The sequence below is a fragment of the Heliangelus exortis genome, chromosome 3 (assembly GCF_036169615.1).
Source record: "Heliangelus exortis chromosome 3, bHelExo1.hap1, whole genome shotgun sequence".
Lineage (NCBI taxonomy): Eukaryota > Metazoa > Chordata > Aves > Apodiformes > Trochilidae > Heliangelus > Heliangelus exortis.
In genome coordinates, this window is record NC_092424.1 from 107,366,714 (window position 1) to 107,381,347 (window position 14,634).

General features: G+C 36.8%; 1 protein-coding gene across 6 annotated transcripts in view; it reads right to left on the bottom strand.

Annotated features, from left to right (window-relative positions):
* Positions 1 to 14,634, bottom strand: part of ITSN2 (intersectin 2) — an 83,295-nt gene that overhangs the window by 21,736 nt on the left and 46,925 nt on the right. For 3 of the 6 annotated variants that reach the window (XM_071742053.1, XM_071742054.1, XM_071742058.1), the window contains exons 12-26: positions 14,278 to 14,540; positions 13,439 to 13,588; positions 13,129 to 13,269; positions 12,262 to 12,349; positions 11,530 to 11,669; positions 10,547 to 10,627; positions 8,763 to 8,899; positions 6,394 to 6,836; positions 5,225 to 5,346; positions 3,480 to 3,655; positions 3,036 to 3,180; positions 2,364 to 2,569; positions 1,491 to 1,555; positions 399 to 565; positions 33 to 78 (exon numbers count right to left, since the gene is read on the bottom strand). In XM_071742053.1, the coding sequence (XP_071598154.1) occupies positions 33 to 78; positions 399 to 565; positions 1,491 to 1,555; positions 2,364 to 2,569; positions 3,036 to 3,180; positions 3,480 to 3,655; positions 5,225 to 5,346; positions 6,394 to 6,836; positions 8,763 to 8,899; positions 10,547 to 10,627; positions 11,530 to 11,669; positions 12,262 to 12,349; positions 13,129 to 13,269; positions 13,439 to 13,588; positions 14,278 to 14,540 (2,370 nt within the window). The remainder of the gene's footprint in view (positions 1 to 32; positions 79 to 398; positions 566 to 1,490; positions 1,556 to 2,363; positions 2,570 to 3,035; positions 3,181 to 3,479; positions 3,656 to 5,224; positions 5,347 to 6,393; positions 6,837 to 8,762; positions 8,900 to 10,546; positions 10,628 to 11,529; positions 11,670 to 12,261; positions 12,350 to 13,128; positions 13,270 to 13,438; positions 13,589 to 14,277; positions 14,541 to 14,634) is intronic. The other 3 variants (XM_071742055.1, XM_071742057.1, XM_071742059.1) reach the window with 1 other exon arrangement.

Consider the following 14,634-nt stretch of genomic DNA (forward strand, 5'->3'; position numbering starts at 1 on the left):
TCCTACAAGTGAAAATGTTGTCACACACTTACCGGGTTTCTTATTTATTGTTCCAGTTTTGCCAGCATTACTAGAAACCTACAAAGACATAACAATAATTTTTTATTATGCAATAAGAACAGTAGAGGTTACACCAACTTGAAGCAGGGGTACAGAAAAGCACCTGGAGATTTCAATTTTGAGCCCATATTTAACAAAATACCAGCCTGCACAGCAAGGCAGAGTGGCCCTGTGACCAGAGCACTGATTGAGCACTCAGGCTACTCATGCTTTTGGTTTCTCTCAAGGACATTAAGTTCTGCTTGAACTCACTATCTAAGAGCTGGAGATATCACTATCAGTAATATAATAAAACTGGGAGAAAGGATCACGTGTTAATTCTCAGAATACGAACTCACTTCTTGCTCCTTTGGTCTGACATAATTGGAGGGGAAGATTCCAGTTCTGCCATCAATGCTCCCAGTCCACCATTCCCCTTCCTTCTGGGTCACCAGGATTTCCTCACCTTCCATGAAAGTCAGATCTCCAGGCTCAGAGCTTGAATATGAATAGAGTGCAACATACTCTGTGCAAACAGCACACATAAGGAAGGAGAGAAAGAACAGTTTCAGACAGGATGATAAAAGCACATCAGGTGCAACTAAAGGTATCTTTAGGGTTCATCACTGTGTTCATAACATGGATCAAGTCTTCACAAGTTTGTGACTTGACCCATCCACTTGCTTGATTGCTACCACATCTCACTCATGTTTAACACTCTGAATTAAGGGTGGACAATTTTGTACAGACAGGTGAATTGGGCACAGGAAGAGCTACTGCCCTGTGATAACATCCTATGGATCAGCAGAGACCTGCAGACCACAGCTTGAAATTCATCTCTTGTATTAAGTATTCCCCCTTACCTCTTGGTTTCACAGCAAGCAGGTATATTCCAGCACCTAAACCTGATTAGAACCATTCCTATCTGATTAACACAGCAAAAATTAAAAACACAAGTGGAATTAAAGTATTATTGGGGAAGCATGGAGATACACTTGATTAAAAGATTAAAAAGCCTTAGAAAGTGCTTCCCACAAATTTTTCTCCAGTAATATTTATTTTCTTTACTCCTTACTGATTAAAAGAGAACAATCCACATTCAAGAGATTAAAAATCCCTTCTCGTGTCTCTGCAGTAATAATACCATAGAGAACAGATGGAAAAGAACTCAGCTTATGGGTATGAGATATTTAAGCTTTCAGAAAAAAATTAATGTTCAGGCAGAAGTCCTAAAACCTAAACCAAAACCCTTTGCTCCACCTGAATTAGATAGAAGATATAATTAAGTTCTTGTTTCAGAATTCCCATAACACTAGCCCAACATCTGCACTGTATCTTTTGGACAAGCATTAAAAGATCTGTTCATAGACTCTTTACATGTTAAGACTATTCACACGCTATTAAGCAGAAAAAGATTATATCATTAAGTGGCACATTTCACATGATCTTACCCTCTCCTGCTGCATATGACTGTGTATTGGGCTTTTTGTTTACAGCTGCATAAATGGCTTCTGGTCTGCAGAAAGAAAAAAACCACCTGAGTAACCAGAAGAAGGCTGATCAAGAACAAACCTTTTTATTAGGATGAGATTAAACTCACTTTGGTTATGTCAAAGTTAGTATTGCAACCTAATTGATTGCAAAGACTTCCCTGACTGTCAAACAATGACAGTTAAGATATGAATGGCAGCCAAGAGCACACCACTTCCAAAAAAAACAAAACAAAAAAAAGAAGACAGATATATTACCAAGTTATGCTATGCAAAGGAAGTACCAATTAAAAATTTTGTCTAAACTCTCACATTCGAGAAAACTTCTAATAATAATGCATGAAAAGAACAACTGACACACAATGGTTCAGCCATCTCAGTAGCAAAGAGACTTTGACTTATTACCTTGCAGTGCCAGAATAGACATAATGATCTTTTCAAATAAAGAAAAACACCCTATTTCTGTAAGCTGTGCCTTGTCAGCTTACAATTATTTGTAGGGCACTTAGAAACTGGCACCTTCAGAGACAGAATGCAAGTACACTGCATTCTGAGCTGACTTGGTAACGAACCAAAACAAAGTCTGGCACTTACTGAATAATCAAACAGCACTGATTATTCACAGTGCTCAGCCCTGGAAGACTGTCTAGTTACCCAGTAGTGAGCCCAATCTTAGTGGGCTTGCCAGAGTGAAATAATAAAGCCTGAAACAGCATGGTGTAAATTGTAAGCAGTATTTACATTCTGCACTTCAGAGCACTGCGAGAATTTTGCTCTCTACACCACCTCTTTTTGTAAATTGTTGAATAAAACAAAAATAGAAGTTGCACTTACTCCTCTTTCTTGATTTCACTCCCAGGCAAGAGCTTTACATAAGATTTCGGAAACCAACCCCTTCCTCCATGTACCTCCCCAAACCACCAGTTTTCCTGCTGCTCCAGGACAGTAATGATATCATTTTTTGAAAAATTCAAGTGGTTATCTTTTTTTGCAGTCCAAGAGCAAAGTGCTTGTGCTTTTAAGTTCTCGACAGGCTGCCCCTGTTTAGACAGAAATAGAGAAGTTGATTGACCACATCAACTCAAACTGGTGCAAATCTTAAAAAAAAAACAAACACTGATTTACCTTTTACTGAATTTTAAGCAACTTCATTCTTAAGTTATGGCTGAGTATTTTCTTTACATTGATATATACAAGCTGCTTAGTGATAAATAATCTCTCAACTCTGTTTCTCATTGTTAGAAATATCTTGTGTGTTTAATTACAGGTGAAAATTATTTTAGAATTATGAAACATACTGCATGAATTTTCTTGATTAATGGTCCCTAGAAAAATATTATGGATTATGTCAATGCACACTAATGGAGCATCCAGACTGGTTTCTTTATCCTCTAGCCTGTTCATTGCATTCAGTATTAGAAGAGTTGTGGTTTGTTTTGGTTTATCTTTAAATCAGTTTCATTAACATGAAGATAAAATGCAGCAATTACAGCTCACACAAGATACCTGTCCATGAATGGGTGAAACAGATCCAGGGGACACAGTGCGAGTAAAAGCTGATTTCTGTTGCCATGCTGTATTAACATTCAGGCTAGAAAAGGGTATGTTTTGGTAATCAGATTCTTCTGCAGATTTACTTGTTGAAAGTGGTCTGCAAATTGAACACAGGCATTTTTAACAAATCACAATTTTTATTTAAATAGTACCTCAAGCAGATCTTTTTTGGTCTGTGTGTAACATACATAAACCAGATATCCTATGCAATGTGAAGCAGACTATCAAATACTTAAAATATCCAAGTTAGAACTTTCAGGTAGGTTCTTCATTCAGTTTTCTGCATTTACATTTTAAAAATAAACACTCCATGAAACTGCACAGCACATTAAGTGCTGTAGCACATTAGATCAATTCAGAAAAAGCCATTTTAACACAAGCATAACAAAAACTCACTCTGAAGCAGCTGAGGTAGTAGATAAAGATACTGTAGGAGGAAGTAAGGCCTTCTTAGGAGATAAAGATTTTTCTCCTTCTGGTATTTTTTCTACATAATTGCATGGAAACCACCCAAATTGTCCTTGAAAACTCCCATAAAGCCAACCAGGCTCTCCCACAGTTTTTTCATCAACCTACGGACAGGAAAATAAATACAAAGAAAACAATTATTAGTGTGAAACAAAGAGGGTATCCAGTGTGTCAGCACCTGCTGGAACTCTGAGCTGAACAGTGTGAGCAGCTCTCATACACAGAGCAGCATTTTCATTCTCTTCCCTTTCCAAATTCAGCTGATTTTGTGCTATTCAAGAAACAGGGTGATTATGGAATAGTTTTTAGACACATGTAGAGACAGGCCTCAAAGACATTATATCCTTCAAACAGGCCCCAAACATGCACACTGGGGACCATGTATCATACCCTAGAGCCACCCTGGATTGTTAAAAATTATGATGCCAAATATGCAGCCAAAAGGCAGTGGCTGTGCACGAAAACTGCTGCTTGCAGTTAGAATTAACTGTGGCATTTGACCACCTCCAAAACACTATTTACTATATGATTAAGTAAAAAAAATTAAGCGGCACATTCTTCAAAATTAGCTAAAAATAAGCAGCTCATAAAACACTACAGCTAGCTAGCTTATCTGAGGTTTGGGTATAAAGAAGAGGTGGTGGCTGATACTCTATTTCTGAAATAAGTTACCAGTAGTAAAATGACATGGTTATTTATATCTGAGAAGGAAGTCAAAACAAAACCTGTTGATCTTGTTCCCTTTGCCACACTTCATTGGCATGAAAACAGCAAATAAATGGCATAACACCCTTAAACTTAGGGCAATGCTTCAGTGTTTTAGTATTCTGTACCATGTTGCTTTATAAATTCTCCCTTACCACCTACCTATATTGCTTATTGCCTGAATGAAGAGGAACCCCATGTACATACATATATTAGATACATATGTATTAATAGTATTACCATTAAATTGTCATTCAATTTTTTACAAGCCCACCAGAATGCACATGCTTTCAAAAGTGGTGTCACACACAACAGCACAGGCTCCACTTGAGAAGCCAGAAGATATTTCCTATTTATGGTCCTGCTCTAATAGTGCAGACAGCATATTAACTGAATTCAGGAAAGTGCTACAAAGAATAGACAAAGAACAAATACTGCAGATCAGTGCCTGGGGGAGCATTTATGAACAACCACCCAGCAGGAGGCAGAAGTCTATGTTAATGATATATCAGAAAACAGTACTGTGATTCAGAAGAACCTTTCACATTTACTTGTTAAATAACTAGTTTGTTTCATTTGAATTTAAATAGCATTAATAATTTTGTCATTTTACTTTCATGTCTCTATTTTCTACATATATTTCAAGTAGACACTTAAAAGAAAACCTGCACGTGTCCAACAAACTCCAGGAACTACATCATCCATGATCAAATTATTTCAGAAAGTTTAAGTTAAGTGTTCACTACTGATATCCTAAAGAGAGTCTCAACATCTCTAGGATTGGTAAGAAACAAAGAAAGCTTTTAGCTGAAATAATCCTAATTTTACATAATGAAAATGCATTACCAAATTATAATTTTGAGTATATTTTAAAATATATTAAAATAACATTTTTGACATTTAAGGCCTTGGTGTATCTTAAAGCTATGAAAGTGGAGCTGCAAGTCAAATGCAATGGTAAATCTTACCTGAATTACATCCCCAGTATTAAAGCTCATCTCATCATGATTCCTTGCTTCAAATGGATATAAAGCTCTGTAATTTACCAAGGTAGCTGAATTCCAAGGCTCTGAGATACCAACTGCATTGCCTGAAAAGATAAGAACACCCTTTACCCTTTTGATACAGCTGAAAGATCTGTTGGAGCCCCACCATTCTAAGAAACAGGTATGAAGATAAGAGACCTGTTCTTGCTCCAAAGACACTATGCAGGTATTGAAGGAGAAAACTACAGCAGGCTTATAAGGATACATACAATGCAAGAGTTTAACAAGTTAACCAAAGTAAAGATAACAGACAATAAAATACATTGTCTCCCGAAGAAAAAAAAAATTCATCTTCATATTCCTTGTCAAACAACTCCAAGCCATTATTTAAATATAGTCTTGTTTAATACAATTGTAATTTTTCAGGTTGGAAACATACCATTGCTACAACAGTAAGTGTGAAGAATTTACTCAGAAGGCTAAAATACAAGTTCTATTTTCTTTGCATTTACATTCTTCAAGTCTGCAACTGATGCTGCTAACAGTGAATGGTTTACAAAGTAAAGCTGAGGTGTGCAAATATCTTTTAGCACTGTTTTAATTTGGTTCTTGCTGAACTCAGTGACAAAAGTGGCTCATAAAAACAGACAAGAACTACTGAAGAATGGAACTAAGCAAAACTGCCCTTAGCAAAATGATTGTTAAACCATAATTTTTCAAAGCCCCACAGCTAGAGTTGGATTGACTTCAGTTCTTTGGTTTTTTAATAAGAGCCATTGAGTAATGCAGAAATAAACTAGATTTAAATGTTAATAAATCATTTCACTACTACATGCTCATCCACTCAGCACTGAAGAAAACTCCCCCACAGCAGCATTCTGCTTTAATGAAAGAAAGTACAAGCCTTAGGAAAAAGCTAAAATATTACTGTTTCCAACACCTGTGATTTGTTGGCCATTTATCATCAGTCACAGGTGCTGAAAACTCATAAAATTGAAAAGATTATTTATATCTTACCGAAGACATGGAACAGTGTTGAGTTTTTCCAATAATATTTTAGACAATAGGTCTGCCATTGTGTCACACTGGCAATAATACTTCTAAAGAATTCAACAATGCAACATTAAATAAGCAAAAATCTAACAGATTACCTTCATTTTTCCAGGGTGGCTTGAGACTTTTACCCTCTACTGGTTTCAGCAGATCTGCAAGCTTCTCATTTATGTTTAATTTAGAAGTGCGTTTCTCCGCCTCTTGAGAGTTGGTCACTTCTTTTATCTTCTTTATTTCTTCATTCTGCTTATGCCTCTCCTCAGCTTCTTTTGCAATTTTTTCTTGCTTTCTTCTATCTTCTTCCAGCTGCCTCTGCCTTTGTTGTTCTGCTTCCTTCAAGATCATGGCTTGTCTGTTGTTCTCCTCCTCCATATAAAGCTGTTTATTTTCCCTTTCTCTCATCATAGCAACTGCTTCTTCAGCTTTCAGCTTTTCCTGAACTTTTTCCTGCATTCTCTCTTCCTCCAATCGCTTCTTCTTCTCTTCCTCTTCCCTCCGGATGTTTTCCTGCCATCGATTTTCCTTCTCCCGTTTTGCATTTCTGAAAAAAAGCAACAAGAGAGGAGTGGGAGGGAGGTTTGTGCTCAGAGTAATCAAACACACTTTTAAGTAAAATTGAGTCTATGGCACCAAGTCCTCCTTCTCAGGAGACCATGCTTTGTCTTAACAAAAATGTCAGTGTACTTCATGTCTAAGTAAAAAGCAGAATAAAAATTTTGGTATAGATACACTGCCACGTGTTTACTTATGCTGTGCCCTCACCTTTCTGCTCACCTGCATCCTGATAAGAAATGAACTGATAACTGAACAAAGCTGGGTTTATACTTTCCACCAAGGTAGCATCCAAATCCCAGAACTGGAAACGAAGATTTCCAAACAGATTAAAAACAAAATTTCAATCTGGTACAATACTGATCTTTGCTGCTTTTATTTTTTGCTGCTTTTTATTTTTATTTTTATTTTTTTACAACTGCCTTCAGCAGTTGTAATCCACTCAGTGCACTTATCCCCACCACAGCCACACTCTTCAGCAGACAGAATCTGGAAATCTGACTGAACTCTTTGAAATTATTCAGATTTCATCCTGTGCCTCATCTCTCCAAACAAGTTACTATTCAACTTAACAAACTTAACTCATTGTAATCTAGCTATTGAGACCTATGGGCTGGAAAGAGTGGACCTAACCCTTTAGGCCACCTTCTAGAAAGATTGTTGAGGAGGGACAATGACTAGAGGAGCCTGCTTCATCAAGTGACTATGGGAGGTCCACTCAACTAGTGGCCATTTTATTATTTTCAAGCACATGATGGAATCTTGTCGGAGCTGTGCAGTAATACTGCTGCTCTAGCAGATACCTATATTCAAGAGGAAAATTAGTAGGACATCACCATGGTTCTCTTAGAGGAACTGTCACAGATGTTATGAAACTCCATCACACTATTGTACAAAAATGCTGCCATGAGCCAAGACCATGAATCACATACACATCCAGGTCACTAGCTCTGCTTCATTAAAAACAGTCAATGTAAATAGGAAGTACTGAAAAAGAAAATTCTTCTCAAATTGCAAAGACAAAACACAGCAATTTTTTGACTGAGAAGCCAAAACTAGTTCAGCAAAGCAACTCCAGACCTGAGGACTGCCCACCAAGAGCACCCATCCACCCTCTCCTTGGTACTTTTTCAATCCAGGGTTGCTAAGCACAAAACAGGCAGTTGACAGCAGAAGATCTGGAGGTAGAAAATCATCAAACCCAAGAAGCTATGATTTTTTTAACCAGTGAAACAAAAGAAATCTCAACCAGTTGCAAACAAGATCATAAGAAACCAAGGGCTGAGAACAGGAAAAGTTTGAGTGCTTGATACAAGGCTGGGCTGAGGAAAACCAGGACCAAGTATGTGAAAGGATGATCCTCTCAGACATATATTTTTGTCACTGTCCTTCCAAAAAAGGAACCAAATTTAAAACTGAAAGCTTGCTCACTCATTCAGCTTTCAAGATTAACATAGGAATTAACCAGTCAGTGCAGCCACTCCTATTGTTTTAGAATATCAATCTCACAACTGCCTGGATACAGATGACAAAACACCAGTCCCTACTCAGCCAGAAGTGCTTCTAAGGCAATGGGTCAGATATTTTGAAGGCCAGAAAAACAAGGCAGAAAAATTAAGGTCTTTTAAACGTGTGAGTATTATCTACTAAAGGAGCTAAAAATCTTCTCAGCAAAAGCCCCTATTTGGTTTATCAGAAAAAAAAAAATTAAAAAAAACCAAACAGATTTGAAACAGAAAATTCAAACCATCTTTTATGTCAGTGGTACTCCATATAAAACAATTTCTCTAAAGCAATTCACCAGGATGGATTTCTACTGATTAGACCTCCTGCTTACTACAGTCAGTGTCTTAAAGTCACCACAGCATTATTTTTCTGTAACAACTGCAATGCTTGATACACTCAGACATGGTACCTTGCAGCCTCATCTTCCAGCCGCTTTTTCTGTGCAAGATCAACTCTTCTTTTTTCTACCTCTTTTATTTTGTCCTGTTTGATCCTGTGAAGCTGCTCCAAGGCTAACTGCTGTGTACTGTAACTTTCTCTCAGGTCCTAGAGAGGAAATACAACACAGTACATCAAAAGGAATAAAGCCAATCTTTCCAGAAAAGCATCCAGGCATCTTAATGCTTTGTGAACCAAGTTTTAATACAAATGGACAGAGTAATATTAAGCTATTAATAGTCCTTGAAGATCACTGTAAAGAAAGTCAAATAAATAAAAGTAGCTGGAAGATTTGCAAAACCTTTGATGTAACTTCAGCTTTAGAAGAGCCCTTCCAGTCATACACCTGCTGGAAATGGCAAATGCAGCAGAGGAGAAGGAAGATATAAAACTGAGTGTTCACACACAACGTTATCTAAGAACACAGAAAGCAATGAAGCATATTTTAAATAACTAGAAGATACATTTGCTGAGGTGGCAGACAAACTGAAAGCCAACACATCAGCCACAAACATCAGGAGACATCCCTTCAGTAGGGTGTCTACCTGTGCAATACTGTCTGAATGATCAATCCCATATTTAAATCAGAAAAAAAAAATCTAAAAATATCCATCAAGTTTATCACTGTGGGAAGCCGTAGCCTAAAGACTCAGATGGAGTTTTCCTGTATTTGTAAACTTAACAATTTTACTCTTCGTTTTTCAAACACATCCTTCAATTCCTTTTCCATTTCCCTGTGACAACAAGCTTTTTCACAGCAGAAAAACAGTGTGAATCTTTTGGATATTTAAATTTACAGAAAAAGAATCAACAAAAGAATTTCTTTACCATGTTACAAAACATCTGTAGGCTACTACATTATTTTTCCTTGGAAACGCTGTTACAAAATCCTGATACAAACTGAACAAATCAAAAGGTATGCCCTGACTTCTCATATCTAATCTCCTAAATGCAAACAAAGCAATTAAGAATTATCTGGTCCCACCACCATTTTGCCACAGAGATACTGTGCTATTTATATGAAAAGGGCAACATAAGATTTCTCTGTCAGTGAAATTCTCTGTAGCAACAAAGGAAACAGAACAATTGACTATTATTTTCACCCAAATATATTCACTGAAAACATTTTTTTCTCATTTTGCATAGAAATTGAGGATAACTATGGAACAAAACTGCATTATAAAAACTCCTGTGTCTTTGACTTAAAGGTCAGTTAAATAAATCTGAGAATAATTCATGAGGAAAAAACTCTCAGTCAGATTTTTGACCCCATCAGACAAAAGCAGTCTTGAGGGAAAACAGCAAGTAGGTTTTAGTACTGGGTTAATTTGGAGGCTTAATAGCATTGTGTTTCCTGTGTTGTATGTCATATTCTGGGTACTGATGCTATTTCTAGCTTCTTAAACGTGAACAAGAATTGATAAACCTGACTCACAGCTTCAGATGTAGGGATACAGGCAAAGTGAGACAAAAGAAGGAAAGGGGGGAGAAGACACTGTTTCCATCTAAGAGAATTTTTTGCTTGATGTTACAATAACTAAAATAAAAATCTCTAGGTAAAACAACTGAGTGAAAAGGCTGTTAATACATAAAATAGCTATAAGTATTTTGCAGTCTTTAAGAGGATGTAACTGCTAGCAGAACGAAAAAGAGCCTATTGCTTTTCTTTATCGTTGTACATCCAAACAGAAAGGGTAAGCAGAGAAAAAATGCGAAATAATTAAAAACCAAAAGAGCCAAAGATTAGAAAATAACCTTAAGTAAGAGGAAGAGGTTGTTGAGACAGCTTAGCAGAGACAAAAGGCACTGAAGAACAGAATCATCCATATTCTCACACTGTAAGATAAGGCAGATAAAAAGCCAATTAATCTTTGCACTGTATTTTGAAAAACATATTTTAGGGAAGACTAAATGATAGATGCAGCCACTGAACACAGCAAGCCATGCAACAAACATGTAACTAAAAATTCAAGCTATATGGAGCTGGTTTTTAAAAAGAAAAGGAACTCCTTGTGCAGCATTTACATTTTTTTCCTTGTGCTCTTTGTACTGGACAGTGTAGAGTCCTCACACTGGCCCAGCATAAATCCATTACTTAAGAATAAAGTTCACATCAGTGCCAGTAGGAGTAAGCCAGTAAATAAAGTTAAGTGGATGCATGCTACTTGGCCTCAGCTGCATGCATTTTGAGGCAAATAAAGAGTTGCCTTTCAAGTAAAGATGCCTTCAGGGACAGTGGTTGACATCTCTCAATTTCTATATAAGTAAGTGTCCTAGGCTTACTGAAGGACAGTTAGGTCTGTCTGCTACCAGATCTTACACACTGTACTATGAAGCTTTGTATTCCTTTCAATAAAAGTTAAAAAAATTCAAAGAGTAATTAAAAAATTGTAGCAAATATAACCTCAGTACCACAAGAACAGAATTGATAAGGGCTTGAAAAACTTCTACTCTAAATCAGAATGGATTTAAAAAGGTAAAAGTTTAAAGTGAGCAACAGTTGATTCATGCAAAGCAATGATTAGCAAGAGTTAATATTTTAGTAAATTAGCAATAGTTTTAAGTGCATTTTTATTAAGTGATTTACTACAAAGATTTTTTCTTATTTGACATCAGAATTTCGTGAAAGATTTCCTGAATGCTGGTAGAACTGTGACCAATTTTTTATGACTGAATGGAGAAATAAAGAAAGATGATGCTTACTGGTGTAAGACTAAGTATTTAGGGAACATACATACCTTAAGCTGACTGTTAAATGCATCCATTTCAGCAAGTTTAGAAGCAGTTTCTTTCTCAAGGGCATCTAGTTGTTCCCTAAGTCTTTGGCATAATTCTTCCTTTTCTAGTGACTTCTTGTGCACTGAACTGATTCCTGTACCTGCATAAGGAAAGACAAGCAAGCCTACATGGATTTCTGTTTTCACAAATTATTTTATTATTTTCCTAATATACACACATTCCCAAACTCTTTCCTCACAGAATTCCTTTATTTACCTTTCCATTTGTATACAATGCAAAGAAGAAATGTCCCCAACACCTGAGATATACAGGCATTACATTTAATAATACAGAAAAATTTGTAAGGGTTTTTTTGTTTGTTTTTCAGACCACTTAATTGCAAGATTCTCAAGATAGGAACTTCTAGTGTGATGTGATACAAAGACCAGTGTAAATTTTGCATAAATTAACTCCCTTGAGTTTACACTACCAAAAACCCCATGGAGGCTACATATATAGCCTGTGTAAATAAAGTTTTGAGTAAAATCAGTGTATTCTTGCAAAAATGTGTTTGTTTGCCCCTTATTTAGGGCAACAACAATGGAACATGGATGCAACAATGCTAAGATGGGACTAACTGAAAAGATATAAAAGTGAGGGTGTAATTAACACCCCTGTATCCTTCAGCCTTTTATACAGGTGATGAACAGCAAGCAACACAAACCAAAGAGAATTCATTTGCAGGAACTTACTCTGAGGGTTTTCAAGTTGAGCATTTTTTATTCTTTCACTTAACAATTGCTTTTCTGGAACTAAATAGATTAGTTTATTCTGATACTCCTGTAGATATAGAAGAAAACATACCAAATGTTTAATATTGTTTATACATCAGTAAGTAAAACAGTGAATTTTCAAACATAGTTCATAATTATGAAGTGGAGGGAAAAATTACTTCTACACTCTCAATATAAATATTAAAATAGAATGCTTGTTGATGCAAAAAATTTAATACAGCTGGAAAACCCAAAAACCCCAGACATGCTAAAAGTGTAAATATTATCTTAAGAACATTTAAGTTGATTGTCCCAAGACTAACTTAAGATAGTAACTTCTATGACACACAGGAAAATGAAAAGTTTCCCTGACATACAGGAGCATTTGCATAAAAATGAAGTAGAGGATTATTTATGGTAGTCAACAAATCTGAAATAATTAATGTCTTCCTACTCAAATTGAGAAAAAAAGAGCAGCAGGGTAAATTCAGCCCAAAACCCAATTTGCTGCATACAGACAAACATGCCTCATAAAAATGTGAGTCTGGGGCCATAAAAGAATTCATAATTAAAGAGAAGTCACTATTATGGGTTCACATAGGAACAGCTGATGTTTTCACTGTTGTCCTCATTCAGCTATCACCTTGCTGTAGTACATGCCATAATTTCTTTACCACCACAAATAAAACTAGAAACCTCTGCAGTGTTCATGGCCTTGCTGTTTTACTCTCTCCACTAGAATCAAACCAATTTACCATTACTTCCTATGAGCACGTATTACAGGCAGCATTACAGAAACAGAATAAGAAGTAAAAAACCCTACAAGTTTAACAGAAAGTCACATACCTGAAGCTGTTGTTGCAGTTGCTTGACTTCCATAATTCCTTGGTCATATTTCTTATCTAAAGCTTCCAGCTCGGTTTTCCGTATTTGGTTTTTGCTCCTCATATCTTGCAGTCTGCCTGAGATTTTCTGGTGTCTGTCTGTCTAGAAGGAAAGCAAAGACAAATTCCACCACATACAGCACACAACACTTCTCCACTTAATCTGTAGGCAACTACTTGATGATCAGTGCTTTAAAACAACACAAAACATCTGCTTTAGATTGCTCATCCATTCACGTATTTCAAGATCTGTAGTGAAATTTCTGTCTTACCAGGGCTTCTAATTCAAGATTAAGGCTCTTCTTTTTAGAGGTCAGCTTTACAATTTCTTCTTGTTCCCTGTTACGTTGATTTAGAAGTTCTTGGCGACGAATCCTCTCCCATTCCAATCGCCGCTGGCGCTCAAGCTCCTGCTTTGCTGCCTGCAGAAAATTTACAGTACCTTAAATTACAATGGAGACACAGAACTCAGAGATCAGGATTTAATATAATGCACTCTATATCTGAAGAGCATAATGGCACTGCAGCATTTTGTCTTTTGTAAAGTGCTCTTATATGCTTCAGCATCAGAATGAAGAATGTGATCCCAAAAGATTCTTCATGCTGTGCTCCTAACTCTGGATGAGGAAAAAGCTATAAAATTTGGGGAGAAAATCTCTTCATCATAGAATACAGCCCCAAAATGAGCACATTAACAGATATTACTCATAACCTCCTTTGAGCAGAACTACAGAAAATATGCAAGTCTTACATATGGGTTGAGACACCAAGCTGAAGGAAATCTGTCTCAAGTTCAAATGTCAAAATATCATTTGGTATGAATTCAGTACAATCTTGTTTGGTATACAGGTATTTTCATAAATCCAAGAAATCTGTGCAAGAAAATATGATCTGCTCTATAAAGCATCTGAAAATCACCAACAGGATTAATTTATAACAGACACAATGTTTTCAGACAGAAGCAATGGTCTCTCTCCAAGACAACCTGCCAGTGGCCATGAGAAGGGACAGAAGTCAGGCCAGCGCTCAAACCCTGAGTGCTCTGTCAAGTGGATGCTGTGTGTATGTACATATTCCTTCAAGCATTAAAAAACAACTTCAAGAAAACAACCTCCCGCCTTTCTATTTCTTTCCTCCGTTCTTCTTCCCTTTGCCTCTCCAGCTCCCGTTGCCTCTCCAGCTGCCTTTCCATTTCCAGTTGTTTTTTCCGTTCCTGTTCCTGACGTTCCCTCTCTCTTCTCTCCCGTTCTTCCCTTTCTTTCTGAGCCTTGCGTTCAGCCTCTCTCTGCTGCTGCTCCAGCAGGACCTGACGGCGTTTTTCCAGCTCCATATTTCCTCTCTCATAGTTGGCTTTCCTTTTGTCCTCAAATGTCACTAAAAGAAGGAAAAGCAGTTATTTCTGTCCTCTGCAAAACACTGCTCTCTCCAATACCTCAGTTATGTCACTAAGGATAGATACTTTTTTTTT